This window comes from Cricetulus griseus, chromosome 2, assembly GCF_003668045.3.
Source record: "Cricetulus griseus strain 17A/GY chromosome 2, alternate assembly CriGri-PICRH-1.0, whole genome shotgun sequence".
In the NCBI taxonomy this organism is placed as follows: domain Eukaryota; kingdom Metazoa; phylum Chordata; class Mammalia; order Rodentia; family Cricetidae; genus Cricetulus; species Cricetulus griseus.
Window position 1 is genome coordinate 180,182,145 of NC_048595.1, and position 21,362 is coordinate 180,203,506.

The 21,362-nt window shown below is 36.2% G+C and overlaps 1 protein-coding gene across 1 annotated transcript in view; it reads right to left on the reverse strand.

Annotated features, from left to right (window-relative positions):
• Adamts19 (ADAM metallopeptidase with thrombospondin type 1 motif 19) overlaps window positions 1-21,362 on the reverse strand; it is a 170,420-nt gene that overhangs the window by 99,396 nt on the left and 49,662 nt on the right. Inside the window, exon 7 of the mRNA XM_027400942.2 lies at window positions 7,965-8,008. Within this exon, the coding sequence (XP_027256743.1) occupies window positions 7,965-8,008 (44 nt within the window). The remainder of the gene's footprint in view (window positions 1-7,964; window positions 8,009-21,362) is intronic.

Here is a 21,362-nt window from a genome sequence, read left to right on the forward strand (position 1 = left end):
GCTGGGGATGGAGATTCTATGGACAGGGAACTGAGATCCACAATCAAACTAGAAAAATTGAAATTGATGTTATTTATTGGTTTTAAACATCCATGAAACTGACTCTAAAACTTTACCATTATTGAAACTTGGGTCCACCAACAACAAAACTGAGAAGGCTAGAAAAGACTACAGTTAGAGAACTCAATCCCCAAGTTATCATGAAAGTAAGTGTTAAGCTATGACTATAATATAAAAATGTGTCCTGCACTAGAAAATGTTTTCTCAGCCCAGGAAATAAGACTTAATCATCTCAGCAAGCACAAAGATGGAAAATGAATCCACTGAATATGGCCTCAAGATAAAAATAAAACTACACAGAGAAATGGTCCACTGTGCCAGAAACATAAAACCCAGAACAAAAAGATGATAAAACAAAAGATATTTGAACATAATGAATAAAAGCATAAGACCCATCTTCAAAGGACCACCAAATTTGAAATACATCTTTTTGGCTAATTTGATATACAAATGACTTCTTTATGATACTCTGTATAAAAATGTTAGTATAATAAATTTCTTTTAAGACTAAGAATTTGTACTGCTATGTGATGAAAGTTATTTAAGTATATACACAAAAGTTTATTATAGGCAGCTATAAGATACTAACATAATATATATTATATGGTTGTAAAGAGTATATAACATAATATAATATTAACCCCAAAGTTTATACATAGAAATTTAAATAATTTTACACTAAGACAGGGGAACGCAGGAAGGAACAGACATGTCTGTATGGCATTGAAAACATGAGCCTTCCCAAGATACCTGCTGAACTTCAGTGACTGTCCAGGTGACAATAAGAAGTGGAATCTTCAAGAGGCTGTTAGGTCACAGGGCTCACTGCTCTTATGGCTAATACTGTTAGTACAGAAGTTAGTTGGTTACTGTGTGAACAGGTCCTGAAGAAAGCATCTTCAGACTGATCTCTCTGGAATCCTACATTCTCACTTGCTGTCCACCACATTATGACCCTGGGAGAAGGCCCCATCATTCGTCAGAACCTCTGGTTCCCAGAAGCTTTACCCAGGCTCTGTCATTTATGTTATAGTTACAGAAAACAGAGAAAGAACAGTGCATGAGACAATGGTTGAAGACATTAACATTAAAGACTTTGAACATTTAAAACACAGAGAACTAAAATAAATGTTTCATATGTATATTTATGTCTATATACATACATATATATGAAACATTAATGAAAAAAGAGGCCACGACTTTAAGAGAGAATGGAGGATATATGGAAGGTTTTGGAGTTAAGACAGGGAAGAGAGATCCTACTGTCTATGCTTATTGTCTTGATGTGACCTTTATAACTCATTCATAAAATATAAAACCTGAAATTCTTAATCTAGCTTTTACTGAACCAGAAAATATGGTGCTGTGGAACAATGAAAACGCTATGTATAGATTATTACACAAGCAATTCAATAATAGACACTCACTGTTGTCTCTCCACAAGCCTGCTTGGAAATCAGTATTTCCTTTTTGGTAACCAACTTTAGGTCTCAGGCTCCCTACATGACTTTACTTATAAGCAAAAGAAATGACTGGCTTTGAAGACTTCATCTGCCTTGGAGATGAACAACCTGACTTTTAGGAAAGTTAAGATTAGTCAGAATTAATTTGTGTGAAGTAATTCTAAGCATACAGATGGAAAACATTTGTCTTCTGATTGCATATAAATCAGGAATTTTGGCTAATATATGTTTATAATATTATAACAAATCATATCCCAAAGGAATTGAACAGGGAAAAACACCATACAACCAACACTGTAGAAAATACTTTCTTAGTAAAATCGCTGATAGAAGGCTTTTGTAAGTAAGAAAACACTCAAACTTTCAAAAGGTTTGGCAAATTATTCTCCCATCACCATTCCTATTTCTAATAAATTTTATTTCATAAGTTACTTTGTTCTCAGTATAATCAGCATCTATTTAAGTAAGAGAAAATTATGTTTAGAGACTTGAGAAATCTAAATACTATTACAATTTTGAAACAATTATAATTGCAATCATTTATTGTTAAAAGAAATGTAATATAATTCTATTTCAATTCAAAACATATTAAAATATAAATAAAAAGATAGGTTTGGTGGCAGTTTATAGCTTCTGGGGAAGGAAGAATCATTATTATTTGGGGTGCGGTCACTAGTAGATTACTATGCTCCAGTGAATGGTCGTGAACTCATGCACACATCACAAGAGCCAACTTTTTGTTGTCTCCAAGAAATATACCTCATGCCCAACAATAGGTATCAACTTATGGTTAAAGATTTTTTTTTATTGGAAAAAAAATAGTCTAAGGAAATGGAACCAAGAAACAAGCAGATGTATTTATTCTAATATCCAGCAAAACTGGCTTCAAACCAATATCAATTAGAAGAGCTAAGGAAAGATAATTTATACTTATTAAAGGAAAAATTCAAGAATAGAATATTATTAAAATCCTAACTATATATGCACCAAATGGAGGAATACCAAATTCCATCAAACAAACATACAAACAAACAAAAACACTATTAGATTTAAAATCACTAATGGACGTCCAACACAGTGCTAATGTGGAATTTAAATAACCCATGTGCAATATAAATAATAATGTCACCCATAGTCTCATGTACTGAACCCCCAGTTCCCAGCTGGTGGCACAGCTTTCAAAAGATTAGAGGATTCAGAATATTGCAGGAAGTATGTCACTGGAGGCTAGCTTTAAATACTCATACCCCTTTGCCTTAGTTGCTTTCCTATTGTTTTGATAAACAGAATGACCACAGCAACTTATAAAATAAAGTACTCAATCGGGCTTATAGTTTCAGAGGGTTGGAGCCTCTGATGATGGAGCCACACCAGTTGGAAAAACAGGTGAATGACTGGCCTCTCAGCTGGACTGCCCCGAAGTGTGGACCATAACTAAACCCCAGGACATATCCTGTGCCCTACCCTCTCCCATCCCAGCACTAGCAAGGCAGCTAGACACTATTCCCACCTCTGGTGAAACTCCACTGCTCTGCTGTAGTTCCCACCAGCCTACAAGCAGGTAAGAGATCTGCCTCCAGGCTGTGCCCAAAGCCCGCCACCCACTAGACTATCCCTCCAAGACTCACTCTGCTGTCCAGCCCCATGCACCTGAACACCCCTCCTCCTTGGCCAGCCCTTCCCAACAACCCCAGACTACAAAGGCACAGGTGCAAACCACACCAGTTAGAAGAACAGGCATAGGCACAAGCCACACCAATTGTAAGAATACAATCAACAACCAAAAGAGCAATATGGCACCAGTAGAACCCAGTGATCCTACAACAGCAAAACCTGAACATTCAAATGCAGCTGAAACACAAGAAAAAGAACTTTAAAATTACTTCAAAAAAAGAGAGGGAGCATATGAATTTTGGAGGAAAAGGTGGAAGGAGGAAGGAAAGGAATGGAAGGGAAGGGATGGTGTGGTGGATTGGATTCAAACATTGTATATACATGTATGAATATCAAATAAAACACTGGATGTAAAAGTCATTAAATAGAGAGTTGACCTCAGAGTATCTTTTAAGTGTTTGCAGTCTCCATACTTCTCTCTGCCTTTGGAGCCTTGAAATGGGACACAATGCTGTTCAACAAAAACTAAGCCTTAAAATGAGGTTTAACCCCTTCCTCTTACTGAATAAAAATGATTCAGTCTACAGAAATGTGGTTTGGAGAATGTACCAGTGTTGGAAAACTGACATGTACATGAATGCTTACATGCAAACTGTCAACATAAATCAGTTATTTAAATAACTTCAGTGTCTGGATGTGTTTCTCTCTAGCAGTTGCTCCATAGGTGATCTTTATGCCATTTTAACAAGAAAAGAATATTCGAAAGCACAGAGAGAATAAGCTACATCATTCTAAACACCTAAGACATAGAATAATCTGTTGAAAATAAATTGCAGTGTCTGAAATCCAAAGCACCATGTCTTAACAATGGGGTACAAAAAGGGCTGGGACACTGGAGCTGGAACTCATGGTGGCTGGTATTTTCCCTACCAGACCAAAATATCACCTCTTAATCTTCCACAGTCACATGCACACTCGTGCACAGGCACACACATACATGGAAGAGAGAAAGAGGGAGAGAGAGAGAATAAGCCTTTCCCACAGATCATCAATAATTTTGTATTTATGGTAGTATTTCTTAAAGTTATCAATAGAACACTGACCTTCTAAAACACCCTTAACATCCTTTCAAGAAATAAAAGCAAGGTAAACACAGCATTTTTATTAATGATGAAAAGCAACGGTAGGTTAAGAGCCCTAAAAAAAAAAATCAGGCAGTGTCATTAACTTCACTGTCAATATTTTTCCTACTGACACTCACTGCCATTAGTCAACAGTATTAATTCTAGTGCTCTGGAGGCAGAAGTAGATGGATCTGTGAGTTCTAGGCCAGCCTAGTCTACATAGTTATCAACCAGCCAGGGCTATGTGGTGAGTGCCGAAATCAAAACAAAACAAACAAAAAAGAAGCCCCTCACATCACAGTCACTAGTTATGGGATAGAAGCTCACACTCCAGGCATAAAAATGTGTTGTGCACTTCTCCTTTTTTCCATTCCATGAATGCACTGTGTTATAAGAAATGGCTCACATTATAGTGATAAGCTGTGGGTCTGAAGCCCACACTTCCTAATACTAACAGTGACACAGACAGACTAATACCCGACCATTTGTCACTGAGAAAGTGGATGTGACAGACCTGGCCATGCACTGAGTGCCTGTCTGAAGCAGCTGCTTTGCAAGTATCAGTGTACTTTAACCCAGAGGGGAATTCAGGCTTTTCGGGTGTTAAAATAAACTGTGCCATGTTAAGAAAAGTAAACAGAAAAGACACACTTTAAACCTCCATGTCTGACTTTAAAATGTATGATCCATCTGTTCTATTTCAGAGCCCTCTTCATCTGTAAAACAAAACAATGATGATAAACTAAAAGGCTCGGGTTTTAGCGGAATTCAATGTAGCATCCTTGAAAGCATTGCTAGAATTGCAATGCTGCCACAAAAGTCTCCATTGATTTTAAACATCTTTATCCTCCTCCACATAGAGCACAAATTCCCAACATAGACTTGAAGTCTTTAGCTGTTGTCAATCCCTCCAAGCTATATCAGAAAGTGTAGGGAAAACTGTGATGTGAAGGTCATCATTCAGCCACTCATTTTCTAAACTAGAGAATCTTGAAGCCATTCCTTTGTCTTTCTAAACACACTTGTTACGACATCTGATCTATAACATGCTGAATCCAAGTCCATTCTAAATAAATGATGAAAGAAGGAACATGTTTTAGGAAAGGCATCTGACAGAACTACAACCCTTCATATTATATTCAGAGATTTACAAATGTGTATAAATATGTTTTATTAATTTGAGCCTGAAATCTCCTTACTTTACTAGAGATTATAACCTCATAAGAAAATTGACAAAATATCAATGCCTATCTAATTTTTACATGATGGCCCTTATATGACTATTTAAACCCAATCAACCTAGAAGCAGTCTTCTCATCAAAATTGAGAAAGTAAGATAAATCCATGTGAAATCATCATAGAAGAGAAAATTGTCTTGTGATGAAATAGCATGTCCTCCAACAGCCATGCATACAATTTTGGATGTATCTGAGTGAAGAGGTATCATATATTTGTGAGGTGTGGATTGATGGCTGGATATAGACACACTATATAGTAACTATGAGTGTTATATTTACTAACAAATTGAAGAGAAACATCAGCCTTTTCCTGATTGTGGAAGAGATGTTACTAATATTGTCTGATACTCTTCTATTTGTCACAGGGCACATGAGGATCAGGGTAGATTTATTTACCCACATCTTGAAATAACAGAAACAGAAGACTTAAACTGGATTAAATAATAGGAATTTACATTGGCTACTTCAATAAACCCAAACATTAACATGTGTTCTGAGATTAGACTCTATGGTGTAAGTGTCCACGGAAAGACATCTCCCTTCTCTCCATTCCTCAGTGAAGAATGCTATATTAATCATAGGCCATGATTCCTTTGTAATTGTAGTTATTGGAGTTGGATTATTCTTCATTCATATATTCTGGGCACATACATGAACCATTTATGGCTCAGTGAAGCACACATGAGACAGCTTGCAGTCTCGACCAAGGCAACTTCATGTGCTAAACTGGCTTGGGCCTGGCATCCTGAAGTCCTGTTCTTTAAGGGGTGAGACAGTTCACACAGAATGCCACCTCAGTGGTTGAGTCCCAGTACTTATTTGAACATGGTGAGCCATTGATAGGCTGTCACTTAAAGAGCTGGGTGTGTGGATGTGTGTGGCAAGTGTACCTCTGTTGAGACAAGAGTGCTTCATGATCAAATACTCCAAGGTTAGGATGACTAAAACAAAGATATTTTTTAGTGCTTGGGGAAAGAAAAGAAGAAAACTGAAGGAAACCAGTGAGAACATGAGGAAGACCATGTCTGAGTGAAGTCAGGCTTCTGTGGGTATCTAGCTCTTACGATACTGAGAGGCCCTTTGAGTCAAGTAGTACCTAGATTTCATAATCATAATTTGCTTTGTAATAATATTTCATATTTTATCCAAGAGTTGAAATATATGAGGACGCTGATGAGAAATCAAAGTAATGGAACTACTTCATCATTTAAATTTCTAGCCACCTAAAATTTCTTCTGTGTAGAATTTTGCCTACATGTATGTTTGTCTATCATGGACATGGACATTCTTGGAGGCCAGAAGAAGGTTGGATTCCCAGGAACTGGAACTATAGGCTGTAGTGACCCACCATTTAGGTGCTGGGAATGAACCCAGATCTTCTGAGGAGAAGCAACTGATGTTAATTTAATGACCCATCCATCTCTCCAGCCCCATCTATTTTTATTTGCTCATTTTTCAATGAACAAATGAGAATCTGAAGGTGGGTAAGTTAAAGTACTTGCTACCCTAAAGAAAGAAACCTTACATGATATATGCCAAAATCTAATTATATGTCTTGAATGTACCTTAACAATATTGCTTTTTGCATTCACTGAACCTAGAATGGAAGAATATACATCCATATGCATATAACACATAGATCTCTTTTAAAGTTTTATTTATTTTATATGCATAGATGTTTTGCCTGCACACATGTCTGCACACTATGTGCGTACCTGGTGTCAGCAAAAATGAGAACAGGACAGCAGATCCCCTGGCACTGGAATTAGAGCCAGCTGTGAGCTGCCATGTGTGTGCTGGGAACTGAACCCAGTTCCTCTGGAAGTACAATCAGTGCTCTTAACTGCTTAGCTATCTCTCCACCTGTCTTGTTTTTTTTTTTTTAATGTGTACTAACACAGTTGCACATATTTTAACAGACATGCATGTGCATGTTGTCCAATAACTAGAAAGACAGGTACATGTATTCTATTGGCTCTAGGGTTACCTTATTGGGAATTTTGATATCAATTAAAAACTTGGAAAATTTGCTATGTGGTGTCCAAGAGTCTTCACCAGTCAAAGTAGATGGATTTCTTTTTATAATCTGCAAATCACTTGAAGCATATATGACTCAAATATTATCTATTCTCATATTATAAATGTATTTAGCCTTGTGTTATCAACAATAATAAAATGCTATTGAATGCATTGTGTATCATTGGAGAAAGACAAGAAAGAATAGATGATAGTCTTAAAACAATGAAAATAGCTCCAGTGTACAGTTTATGTATGACTTTAAGCTGTTTCAACAGTAGCTGAAGTGACAACAGGATTTAGCACATAGTTGCAACATACATGCATATATGACATTGCAAAATTAATCCTTCAATTTCAGCACCCTCAAATAATTTACTATATATAAGCAACACATATATGTAAGTTCTCCAGTGTTCCTAAACCGAAAGTTTTTCACAGGTACTTACCCACAGTATCACATGGCTCATCTTTGTGGACACAGAAATCTTTCCTAGAAGGGAAAGTAGAAAATCAAAGTAAAGAGAGATGTTTTCAGACAACTGCCAATCACGACTTATTGTCATGGCTACATGGGCCACGCTGTCTATTCTCTCAAATTTAATAGAACTCAGATGAAGATTAAGGAATAATCTGAGTTTAATAGCAAACATATTACTTAGTTATGATATACCTTCCTATTTAAGAAATAAAACCCTTCTTTGTTTTGAATTTTTCTGCACAGTTTCATTGTGTTGTTATAAAACATAGTTTATGATTTTGGTAAATGATTTAGCATAGGAAAGTATTATAACACTACTTGATACGATGAAAGAATTTCCAGGTTGAGAGCTTATAGGTAAGGATTGTATTTTAAAGTCATCTATAGTTTCCAAGATTGGCAAATATTTTCAAAGACTGAAAAGCACATTTAAGAGGGTGTAAGGAAATTGACATTTTAAATAAATGGGCTCTATGGATTATTTTACTGTATGTTAGAGGGCACCTCTTAATGACACTCTTATTCCCACATATTTAGAATGTCACAGATCACAGTTTACACAACATTATCAGAGTCTGACTTAGGAGATATGCTATATTAAATGATTGTTATTTATCTCTCTGTTGCTATTGTTGTGACCTCAGACAATTTACTTAACTGTCTTGCATCTCAGGCGCCTCATCCAAACCACAGAGGCACAGTTCTATATGCTTATTGTGCAGGATGAATGATTAGCATATACAGCCCTATATATTTTTTGTGCAGAATAAAATGATCTAACAATGTACAATCATTTAAAATGCAGATTTGTCATGCAAGTAAAATGCATCTCTCACATAAAGTATTAATATACAGTAACTGTTGATATTTTTGATGGATTATTTTTGTTGCTGCAATTCTTGTACTTAAAAGTGTTAACCTACTCCTTAGCATTTAAGTTTTATGTAACTTTTAAGAATAGTGACACAGTTAATTCCCTCTCTCTCTCTCTCTCTCTCTCTCTCTCTTTCTCTCTCTCTGTGTGTGTGTGAGAGAGAGAGAGAGAGAGAGAGAGAGAGAGAGATGGGGAGAGAGAGATTGGAAAATAGCTTTTTAAAAAGGTCACTATAATTTATAGAATCTGAATCCCATTGTATGATAGAAAATACTTTTTAAAAAATTAGTGAACAGGTATGGAGAGATGAGTCAGTGGTCGAGGGCACTAACTACTCTTGTAAAGGGTCTGGACTCTGTTCCAAGGACCCACATGGTGGTTCATGACTCCACTTCCAGGAGATCAATGCCCTCTCTGGCCTCTGATACACATTAATTCACTCACACACAATCAATCAATCTTCTTAAAAAGTTAATACACCAAAGAAAACTACATGTTTTTTTAGTGGACTTTTTGATTCATTTTGGCATCTCTTTGCCCTGTACCCTCTTTTTTGGTCATGCTTTATTTTTGAATGGGGGGATATAGAACATAAAGTTGAGTGGGGGGAAAATGAGAGGATTCTGGGGGGGACTTAGGGGAAAGAAAAACATGACCAAAAAGTTTAATTCAAACTAAAATGTGCTCTTTTTTTTTTAAAGCCAAACAGAAAGCATAATGAAATAAGCAAAAAAGAGAAACACAGTGCACAACTAAGGAGAAAAGAGGGGGTGTTAAGGATAAAGTAAAAGAGGATAAAAATGATCAAAGTTCAGTATATGAATATATGGAAATCTTAAACTGTTACCTCTATGTACATTTTTAGGAAACACTGATAAATACACACAAATATTAATCATCAAAAAAGATACAGTGCAGAACTGCTGAAACCTCATCAATTATATTGATACTAACAGATTTTTTTTCCATTTAGACATTGGTTGAGTCAACAGAAGAAGCCTTTATAGTTTGGCAACTATGTATGGTCTTATAAATTTCATTTCATATTTAAATGCATTATTTTCCTCAAAGAGTTTTCTTTACATGTTCACTACATTAACCTATTAGATATCATGAGTTAGAATTGCTTAATGAAATAAACAACTTTGGATTGATTTTGAATTTATTAGTAAGGAAGAAATGTTAAAATTCCATTAAAGTAGTAAGTTTTTTGATGTTTCCATGTGGGTGTCTATTAATTTTTGTTTTGTTCACTTCAAAGCTAAGTTATTGAATAATTAAACCTCTCTTACTTTTATGGATTTTATTTATTTTGAATTATTGGTTTTATTTTTGGATAAAGATCACATTTATCTGTTGTTCTTGTTTGCTTGCTGCTGTAATTAAACACTGGCCAAAAGCATCTTGGGGGAAGAAAGGGCTTATTTGGCTTACCATGCCCCAGGCACAGTCCATCCCTGAAGAAAGTCAGGGCAGGAACGCAAAGAGCATAGACAAGAGCCTTGAAGAATTCCTGCTTACCCGGTGCCTCCATGCCTGTCTTCAGCCCCTTTCTTAGACTTTCAAGGACCCTGTGCAATGGTAGCATGGCCCATTGTACTGCTCCCCGACCCCAACACACTCATACATGCTTACAGGCTTATAGCCCTACTGGATGGAGGTATTTCTTCAATGAAGTTCCCTCCTCATGGGAGAATCTTCTTTGTATCAATTTGACAAAAAACTAACTAGACCGTTCCCTAATGTTCTCATCATTAATGCGTCAGTTAGTACAGTTTTCCTTGGTATTAGATTCAACTTTCATTTTTCTATGAATTTCTGGCAAATAGAACATGGTTAAACATGTAAAGTTAGCTATATAATATTCCTATAAATTATTCAATGTATTGATTATATTTATTATTGGTATGTTTAGATTTACTATTGTATCAGGCTCCTCCTTTTGGGCCACCAACCAGCTCCCAAATCACTACACACAGACTTATTATTAGTTTTGAATGCTTGGCCTGGCTAGCTCATTTAACTTAAATTAACCTGTTTCTCATTATCTACGTTTTGCCTTGGAGTTTGTTAACCTTCTTTCTTTATGTATATCTTACTTTCTTGCTATGTCTATATCTGGCTAGTGTCTGCCTGGCTTTTTGTCCCAGACGTATCCCTCATTCTCTCCTCCTTCTGTCATTCTTCTCCTTTTTGAATCTAGATTTCTCCTTCTATTTATTTTCTCCCTGTCAGCCCCATCCTATCCTTTCTTCTGCCTAGCTACTGGCCATTCAGCTTTTTATTAGACCAATCAGGTAGGAGCCTTAGGCAGACAAGTTGAATAAGATGCAACACATCTTTACATAATCAAAAACACATCCTTACATCATTAAATGAATGCAGAATAAACAAAAGTAATACAACTTTTCACAATTAAAGTAATATTCTGCAGCATAAACAAATGTAACACATCTTTACATTGTTAAAATAATAGTCTGAAACATACTATCTTATTTGTGTTTGCTATTTTGAGTTGCCTTTGTGTGGTATACATTGAGAGGGGGGTCCTTTCTGGGAAGTTTTGAAACTATTTTGCTGCATGACTAAATTTCGAAAGCAAATTCTGGGGGTAATTGGTTGGGGAGGGGAATTTTGTTCCTATCCTATAATCCTGGGTGATACAGAATAATCCCTTCTTGATAGCCTTTAGTTGTGGGCAGAGGTTTGACCACACATGTACTTTTATGTAAGGTCTGGATATCCATAAGTTATAGCCATCTGTAATCATTTCATTTCTACTTCCTACTTTGTACATCTTTGAAAGTTTTCCTTTGCATGGACCTTTAAAATAAAACATGACACAAGATGTGCAAAGTACTTCAAAGGAAGTATTTCAAAGAACAAACTCCCCCTGGGCAGCTACTGCATTTCCTCCTAAACTCATGAGGTCTTTGAGAGACCCTTTTGCCTATGGCTAATCTGTGCACATAAAAGATGCTTCTTATATTTTAAATACAATTTATAAGTGTTCTAAAATGGGACATTTTTTTATTATCTAGTCAACTCTATGATCAAAAAATTAAGTAGAATGAACTCAGCTGTGACTTGCCAGATAGAAATTAAGTACCCTAAAATAATGGTTTTAACAGCAAATATCAATGTGCAAAGAAAAAGGCACATGATCATTATTTTATTGTAGTTTATAACATACAAAAACTTTGATAAAATCCTTTAAAGGTCCCCATTAATATCTCAATAATATGTTCTCATTGTCTGAATTAAAATCAAATACTTCTTTCTTTTTGTTGTTTGCTTGTTTTGGGGACAGGACATCATGTAGCCCAGACTGGGTTCACTGTCTGATCAGTCAAGCTGAATCTCCCGCCTCTACTTCCAGAGAGCTGGGACAACAGATATGCATTACAGCATGAAGATGTTTAAATTCTAACAGCTGTTCAAAGCCATCTTTATTCAATGGAAAATTATAAGTTACTGAAACATTAGTGACTGAAGAAAATTATTTTTCTTTTAAAAGTTTAGAGGAAAACAAAATGTGTAGTAATGGAAAACAATGAGATAGGGATGAATTATTTTAATATAAACAATCGTTAACATCTTTTCTCCTGGAAAATTTTTGACAAAAGAAAATTCTAGGAAACAGGCATGGAATCAACTTTAATTTGTAACAGTAGTGTGAAATGGTTTAACTGACATGAGGAAGTTCGACCTCTAAATATCTTTATAATACTAGACAAAGGGACTTAGTATAAAATTAATTCATGCAATTATACCTAATATTTAGGAAAGCACTGGTTATTTTGTGGTTTTAAATAACAAATTAATACAAGTATGTGACTTATCATAAATGTCTCCATAATGATTCAAGGGTGCTTCTTCCTGAATTCTTTGGCTGTCTTAGTGGAGACCCCCTTTCCAATAACTCACTCACTGGATTTCAACTAAGGTGAATTGAGACACTTTTGAACATTCTTTTGCTAAGTTTTGGATTGATTTAGCATCACATCTTCACCTACTTATGCCAAAGACACCCTTGCAGAAAAGAGATAGTTTCATCTGTGATGGGCTTGCCCCATCCCCCAAATGCAAGAGATATATGTAGAGGTAAGATACGCTGTTTCCTAATTATTGTGTATTTCTGTACTACTAACCGTGCAATGTTTAGCCTCATCTGCAGAAATTTTAAGGTTTTACTCCACATACTATCATTTTCCATGCTGTTAAAACAGTAACAGGATGTTGATTTTTCCCTGGATTCTTAGGGTTGGCTCTTAGGAATGTTTTAATGTCTATTATTTTAACTGCATTGAAGTCACTAAGTAAAATTCAGTTTTAGTTGTTAAAAAGAAATAGCAAAGAACAGAAAGCAAACATTGATGAACTAAATAATGATTATATATCTACACTGAGAGTTCTCATGGTTAAAATTTTAATTAAGAAAAAGATTGTCCAACAATGCACTATAAATTCAGAAGGAAGTCCGTGTAAGTGAGTGAAGACAATAAACTTTTATCTTGTACATGTCAAAACTGCAAGTAAACTTCCTCCAACGCAAAGTTGGAACAGTCCCTTTAACAGACCAAAAAGAAAAAACAAGAACACTAGAAAAGCTGTGCCTCTAGGCAAAACAAGATTGCATTCATCTAAAACATGTATTTCTAGGGCTACAATTAAGGGATTACATGAAATTGAGTGTTTTCTTGACAGCCTTAAGTTAAATCTTAAAGCCATTCTCCTGCACCACCCCCACATCAACATTGTTCTAAATGGAACATCTCGTTACCTCCCATGTCTTGTTCAAAATAGTCAAAGCATACACTTCTAAACAAAATTGTTCCTCCATCTATGTTGAGATGACAACTATCATGGGAACTGTTCTGGTTTTCTTTAGGCATCCATGTCATGCTTTTGGAACTTCATGTGTGTAGTTTCCCTGTCATTTCACGGAGAAACAATCTCACAGCAGACAGCCTGTGCCTCTTACACCCTTTACATTTCCTTTGCCTGGTGTTCCCTGAACCTCAGGTGTAGGAGATGTTTTACAGATGTCCATGGGGGCAATACCAAATCATTAGCCCTAGAAGCATATACATGAAGGCAACATTGGACAGGATCAGCGGGTTATGTTTATATATATATATATATATAATATATTATATAATATATATATAATAAAATATAAATTGTGGTATGTCAATGGTTAAAGAAGAGGATGTCTTGTAAACTGGGTTGTGGAGTGTTACATGGGAGGGAAAGAAGGGAGCAAGGGAGTAAATATGATATGATATGTGATGGCACTTTAATTAAATAAACAAAAGTAAGAAACAAAAAGAACATGGCTTCTAGAATGAATCCAGCATTTTCAGAGCATATTAAATAAAGGCTAGACTAACAGGTCGTTAATGACTATTAATGATCTAATATCAGAAGATGAAATTCCTGTCATGCCCCCTTCGGTGTCTTTCCTCATGCCTGGTTCTTTGGTGATTATGGACTCCATTAACTCAACTTTGCCACCTAAGATCTGCTTTATGTAGTAGCAACCCACTCAATTTCAATATGTTTATTTTGAACTGATTCCAAATTATGGTAAGTGTATTTCCACATAGTAAAATGCATCCAGGTTAGGAATATGACTGTAGATGAAAGGTTTTAGGAAAGGGTTGCTGCCATATACACACTAGATAAACGAAAAAAAAAAAAAAAAAACTAACAGAGAGCAACAGAAGCCAGTATTCGCAGACATAATACCAACATGGTGAGCATTGCTTAAAATTGAGGCACATTCCCCTATACTTCTGCACAGAATAGGACCAGTATGTTCAATGACACACATCATGTGCTCTTTATCTGTATCTGAGAAATGCCATGGTGATAAATGAAACTGGATTCTCTAGAGACATGGAAGATGTGATGCCCATCCACCTCTGTAATGCTGAGGGTCAATGAGCAAGAAGCCTAAGGTGGTGTTGTACTGGTTAAATAACATCTATGTTTTTTTTAAATTTTTATTGGTGGAAAACAGAGAATGAAAGTCATCAAATAGATGATACCAAATGCTATGCTATTATAGCAAATGAAAGAACCATATAAAATACAGTCAACCTCAGGGCCCAAGTCACAGAGCGTAAAATATACTCAGATGTGGGAGAAAAGGGGTTCTGAGCTTTATTTTTTCTAAATCCATAATGCACCATATCAAGGTGCATGAGGTTGCAATACCACTATTTGATTTACATAATGTGAACCAAGGGACCTCATCTGTAAGTAAACATTGTAAGCTAGGACAAATGCACTGCTCATTGTCAAAGGGACTGAGAGCCTTCGAAAAACAATTTCTGTTCACTTAGTAAAACAAAGAAATGAATAAAGTATACGTTTTACATAGAATCTGAAAGGTCCTCTAATGAAAATCACTGGAAGCATTGCCATTACAGCTAACGAGTGAGTTGGCAGCCACATTTAACCTCACATGACTTTGGGGTTCTCAGTCTTCGCTGGTCAGAGATGCTTTTCCAGATGGCCAAAGTAATATATTATTAATTTCAAGATATTCCAAGATGTGTGTGGGGTGTGTGTGTGTGTGTGTGTGTGTGTGTGTGTGTGTGTGTGTGTGTGTGTGTGTGTGTTGGAGAATAGAAATTTCTTTGCAGCCCAGACCTGTGTTCAAGCAGATTCAAATTCACATTTTGGCTCATGTTGACTTGATGTTCATGAAGTTGGCCTCAGAGAATTTCATTATGTGAGTTTGTGGAAATGATACTTTTAGTCTAAACTGAGAAGACCAATAAATTCTGTGTAAGTTCTGACTTAACGTTGAAAAAAATAGTCTCTAATTTCCAGGAATGAAGATGCATCGGAGAATAAATCTCATTGTAAAGTTTTACAGTGCCCTGGGACATACCTATAAATGATTCATTCAGAAATGATTCTGTGATTTTTATTAAATCAAGATACTTTTGCCATCTCTGTTTTATTAAATTTTCTATCTTTCTTGCCAATGGCACTCATTTGAAATTAATTTTCAGAAGAATTACAGATAAACCAGGATCATTTAAATAAATGTGAAAGGCAAAAATTATGAAAATTCAATTTTAAATAAAAATATTTAAGAGTCAGAGATTTATGCTCTCTGTATAAATCAGAGAGTAATGTGACAGTTATGCTAAGAAATTGTAGGGCTGACACATGGGAGAAGCTTTTTTGTGTATTTGTTACCATGAGCCCACAGCACTAGGTCAGCTCCAAACTATTTACTTCATTTTATCACACAGAACAATTTAACAAACATATTACTTCAGATAGGTTCAATATTCTAAGAACATCTTGCATTTGAACTGAGACCAAGATGAATCCCTGACCTACAATTTCCTCCTAGTGATGTGTCACAATGCAGCACACAACATTTAGCAATTGTCGGAGATGAACGTTCAGTAGAATCTTAACTTGTTTTTAAATTAAGCTGACAAATATGGGTAAGAACAGGGAATCCCTGGTAATTAACTTTTCTTACTTTTTTTTCACAGCTTCCTTACAAATTAAAGGTCTGATCGTCATCGTCTTACACCATTTAGACAAGTAAAACATTCCTCCAGATTACACAGAACACTTGCTTAGATGTTTCTGACCAGATAGTTGGAGGTCATTTAGGACTAAAACTCTCTCTCTCTCTGGTTCACTGGTTTTCAGCAGTGTGGGACTGGAAGCAGAGAAGTGAGTCCTCCACATAAGGCTCACCTCACAGGAGAATAAGGGAGAACAGCTGGTAAGCCCCCAGGATGAGTATGTGTATGTATACCTTCAAGACAAAAAGTGCTTTAAATTAGTATCCTAAATGAGTATCGGCACATGATTTGTGTCATAGATAAAATATTTGTAGGACATTTTTCTCAAAGAGTACCAAACCAAAAATTTCTATAAAGAGTAAATTAATTGAATTGGGACACTTAAATGACCATCCCTCTGAATGAATGAAAAATGAGTGGACTGGGTTCCTGATGCTATTAGAATTTATTGCCACCCTGTTAGTGGCTTAAAGCAAGACAAATTTCAAACAGATTTACATGGAAACTAAATATGAGTGACCCCAGGCTACAATCCCAGTGGTATGAGGACTATGATCCTGGAGGCTGCAGTGATAGTACGATGCCTTTCCAGTGGACACTGAGAGCTTCCTCTACTTGTCAGCCCCATTGTCTGTCTTCAGAGCTAACAGTGTAACATCTTCCAGTCCCAGTGAGTGGGAAACTCTTCTTCCTTCTTTCCTATTTTAAGACTCTTGTGATTACACACTGGGTCTGTATGCAAAATCTAGGGTAACATCTCCAACTGAAGTTACTGAATTTAGTCATATATTCAAGGTTCCTTGTGGTATAGAAGATGACGAGTTCATGGGTTCCATGATTAGGAACAGGAGACATTCAGTGGGGGGCTTAGTGTGCCTGATGCAATGCATGCCATGGAAATACTTTGAAGATATATTCAAGGTGAAAGAAACAAATGCAGAAATGTGTATATACCATGAAGAAAGTGCTCTGTACATACTCATAACACAATATATGCTAATTTCCAGTAAGAGAGGGTCATAGAGCTGCATAACAGATGCTCTGTGTTAAAAATGTAAAAATATTTTTTCAACTTTACTATGAGGGTTCATTTATATTGTGAAAATACAGTTTTAATTAGAAGTCATTTAAAAATTTAAACATGAACTTCTGAGTTAGCTGATGAAAATATACTAAAACCTTTCCTAGAGGAACAAGTAAGAAAAACAAAGGCTTGGAATATAATTTTAAGGAGAAAGTGGACTATAAAACAGTAGTTAAATGTGAATCCCATTCTGTGTTCTACTTCCTATGTACATAGCTAAGCATATTTAATTATAGTGTTCTATGTTTGCTGAATGTGTGACATATATAATGCTATTTTGGTCTATTCTCTTACGAGCACACATATACATCGCTAGAGAAGGTTATAAAGAGCAGTAATAATGACAGCTAACTAGTTATTGAGTAGTTTTGAATCTATATTTATCATATATTTTGACCTATAGGTTTCTGTTGTTGTGTCTTTACCTAGTTTGGGTGTGAGAGTAATACTGGCTTCATAGGATTATGGAAGTTTTCCCGCTGTTTCTTTTCTTTTCTTTCTTTCTTTTTTTGTTTGTTTATTTGTTTTTTGTATTCCTAGACAGCGTTTCTCTGTGCAACAAACAGCTCTGGCTGTCCTGGAACTAGCTCTGCAGACCAGGCTGGCCTCTAGCTCACAGAGCTCCACTTGCCTCTGCCTCCTGATGCTGGTATTAAAGGCAGGCGCCACCACCACCCAGTTCTTTTCTTTTAATAATTTGAAGAGTGATAGTTGAGGTTCTTCTTTGGAACTCAGGTAGAAATCTGCTTCGAATCCATCCATATTCATATCTGTCTATAACTCTGTACAAGAGTCAAACCCAAGTGGATCAAAGACCTCCATGGGACACCTGAAATACTAAGATTGCTAGACATAAACACAGTAACCTACAAAATCTAAGTACGGAAAGTATTTTCCGAATAGGTCTCCACTCTCCCAGGATTTAAGACCATCAGTGGGTAAACAGGACATCAAGGGAAACAATCAGTGAAGCGAAGAGGAAGCCCAGATAATCTCACTCATGCTAAACAGGTGCTTTACCTACCGAGTGACATCTACAGCCCACATAAAGGTGTGCTATATGGAAACTATCTAGAAACATTTTATTGACAAGGAGAAAAATATTCTTTCAGGTATGAAGCACCAGTTGAATTTTTTTGTAGAAAATGAATCCCTTGAGCTCACTGCTCCCTGACATTGACTGTAAATTCCTGCAATTATATTTACATAATCAATATGGGAAGTTTGTTGTGTGCTTTTGAGAAGAGGCCTCCCTATGTAGTCCAGGCTGAACTCTGACAATGAGTTCAAGGGGACTCTTTCCCTTCAGCACTACAATGGTTAGGACTCCTGGTATGGACTATGATGCCATGAGACCACAGTGTGCAAATCAATAAGTAAGCACTGAATTAAAGAAAATCAAAGCAGAGGTATAGAGAAGTTCAAATGTCTGCAGACATGACTCATGCTACAGACTTAATGGCTTACATCTTTGCCTCTGTATAATCCTTTCTCTATTCTTTAACATAAGCATCAATAACAAAAAAGTAGTACTTATTTTAATTATGTATTTGCTATTGATCAAACATAGTGTCAGGTTCATTCATTACATATTAGTAACTAAGCTAGCTGAGGTTAAAATTTTGTCATGCTCTGGAAACTAATTTATTTTCCATGATATATGTATTTTGTTACCATATGCTTTCCCTCATAATTTTAATCCAGCCTTAAATTTGAAATATTTCTTTTGGAATACTTTCTATATAGAATTTTAAAATTCCCTTCTCTAATTCTTAAATATTCCAACTCATATTATATTCTTTTTACATTTCTATCAACTTCATGTTGAGAAAATAAACCAGAAAATATATATAAGTAGCATGAAATAATGAGTAATAATATTCCACTAGTCTATACTTTATTTCTAAGCAAATTGATTTGCTTTTTTTTTTACTAAAAACTCAATAATCTATTCAATTATAAGGTCTGGTATTTATGACATAATAAAAAGGAAAAGAATACCCACTTAAAGGAAAGAGAGCAAGATGAGAGATACGATATCAGAGGGAGCCACTGTAGGCCCGAGAAGGGATCAGGAACCAGGGAGATCTCCAGAGACCTAAAAGGATGACATGATCTGACAATCCAGGCAATGGTGGAGAGGATAACCTAAAAACCCTCCCCCTAAATTGAGATTGATGACTTCTCTTTATGCCATCCTAGAGCCCTCATCCAATGGCTGATGGAAACAGAGACAGACATCCACAGATATACACTGAGCTGAAATCGGGAATTTAGTTGAAGAGAGGGAGGAATGAAGAACGAAGGGGTCTGTACTAGGATGGAGAAACCCACAGGAACAGGTGACCTGAACAAGGGAGAGCACATCGACCCCAGATGCTGTCCAGGAGGCCTGTACAAGACTGATCCAGACCCCTGAACATGGATGTCAATAAGGAGGCCTCTGTACTTCAGGGAGCCTCTGGTAGTGGATTAGTATTTTTCCCTGGTGCAAGAAGGGACTTTGAGAGCCCATCCCACATGAAGGGATACAATCTGGCCCTGGACACCTGGGGAAGGGTCCAGGATCAGCATAGAAAGACTTGGTGGACTTTGCAGAGCCCCCATTGAGGGCCCTACCCTGCCTGGGGAGTGGTGGGTGGATGGGGTGGGGGGTGGGCTGGGGTGGGGGAGGAAGTTTGGGGGTGAGGGGAGGGAGAGGGAGAAGGGACTTGAAATAAGCTTGTTCCCTAACTAGAACTAATAAAAAAATTAAAAAAAGAATACCCACTTAATATTTTCAAATTGTCAAATATAATAGCATCAAACTATCAGTATATGCAATAGCACAGAGTGGGTGTCAAGACACTCTGCTAAGCAAAAGCATCAAATTAATTACAAATTCAGAAGGATGATGCTTTTTATATGAAGTTATAAACCAGGTCAAATTAATGTGTGCAGATGCTGCCTGTCCCAAATGTATAGAAAACTATAAAACAGTGCAAGGGAACTCCTTTAATCTTTAAGTAAACATTTTGCTTTTAATACACTATCTCCACATGTACCAAGATTTATTCATCTGCTCATTAAAATGGCATATAATTTCACACAAACTGTTCTGAGAGAGGTAATTATAAAAAACAACACTAGTAAATTGCATCTTGTATCAAGAAGAGAAAGAGGCCTGCACAGATGAAACAAGTACTGTAGTAATGAGGCCTGCGATAAATATAAGGGAGTGGACATACATTGTGACAGCAAGAAAAAGAAGAATAACAAAGCAACTAGTTTTGTGTTGTGTTCTTACTAGTGCTATTTTTGTATTTAGGAAGTTATCATCCTCCACCTGTTGAGGAAGACTTTCTTCTCTGTTTTACACTGGAGCATCCACATGTGTGCCTTTCACATGTAATTCTAGGGTCTTATGCTACTTAGCATTTACCTAAGTTGTTAAGGAATGCTGTCATTCTTTTTTTGTAAAGTAGACCTAATCATTAATTAAGAAATATATTATCTTTTCAATGTTGAATTGTGTTGGTGACCTTATTAAATTTTGGTTTTTAATTGCCATCCAGACTTACTCTGTATTTTATTTAAATGCATGCATCTATCTTAGTCTCTGTTCTATTGCTGGGAGGAGACACCATAGCCAAGGCAAATTTTATAAAAGAAAGCATTTGGGGGTTTGTTTGCTTTTTTGTTTGTTTTTGTTATTCCCTGCAATGGAGGATCTATCAAAAGCCTAAGATGTTTCCCCAGGCCCTGTAAATGGGGAAAACTCAGTCTCCACTAAACATCAAAATCATGCTGGGTCAGAGCAGATCCTCCTGGGTTGCCATGCAGATAACACAGCCTTTCTGTGTT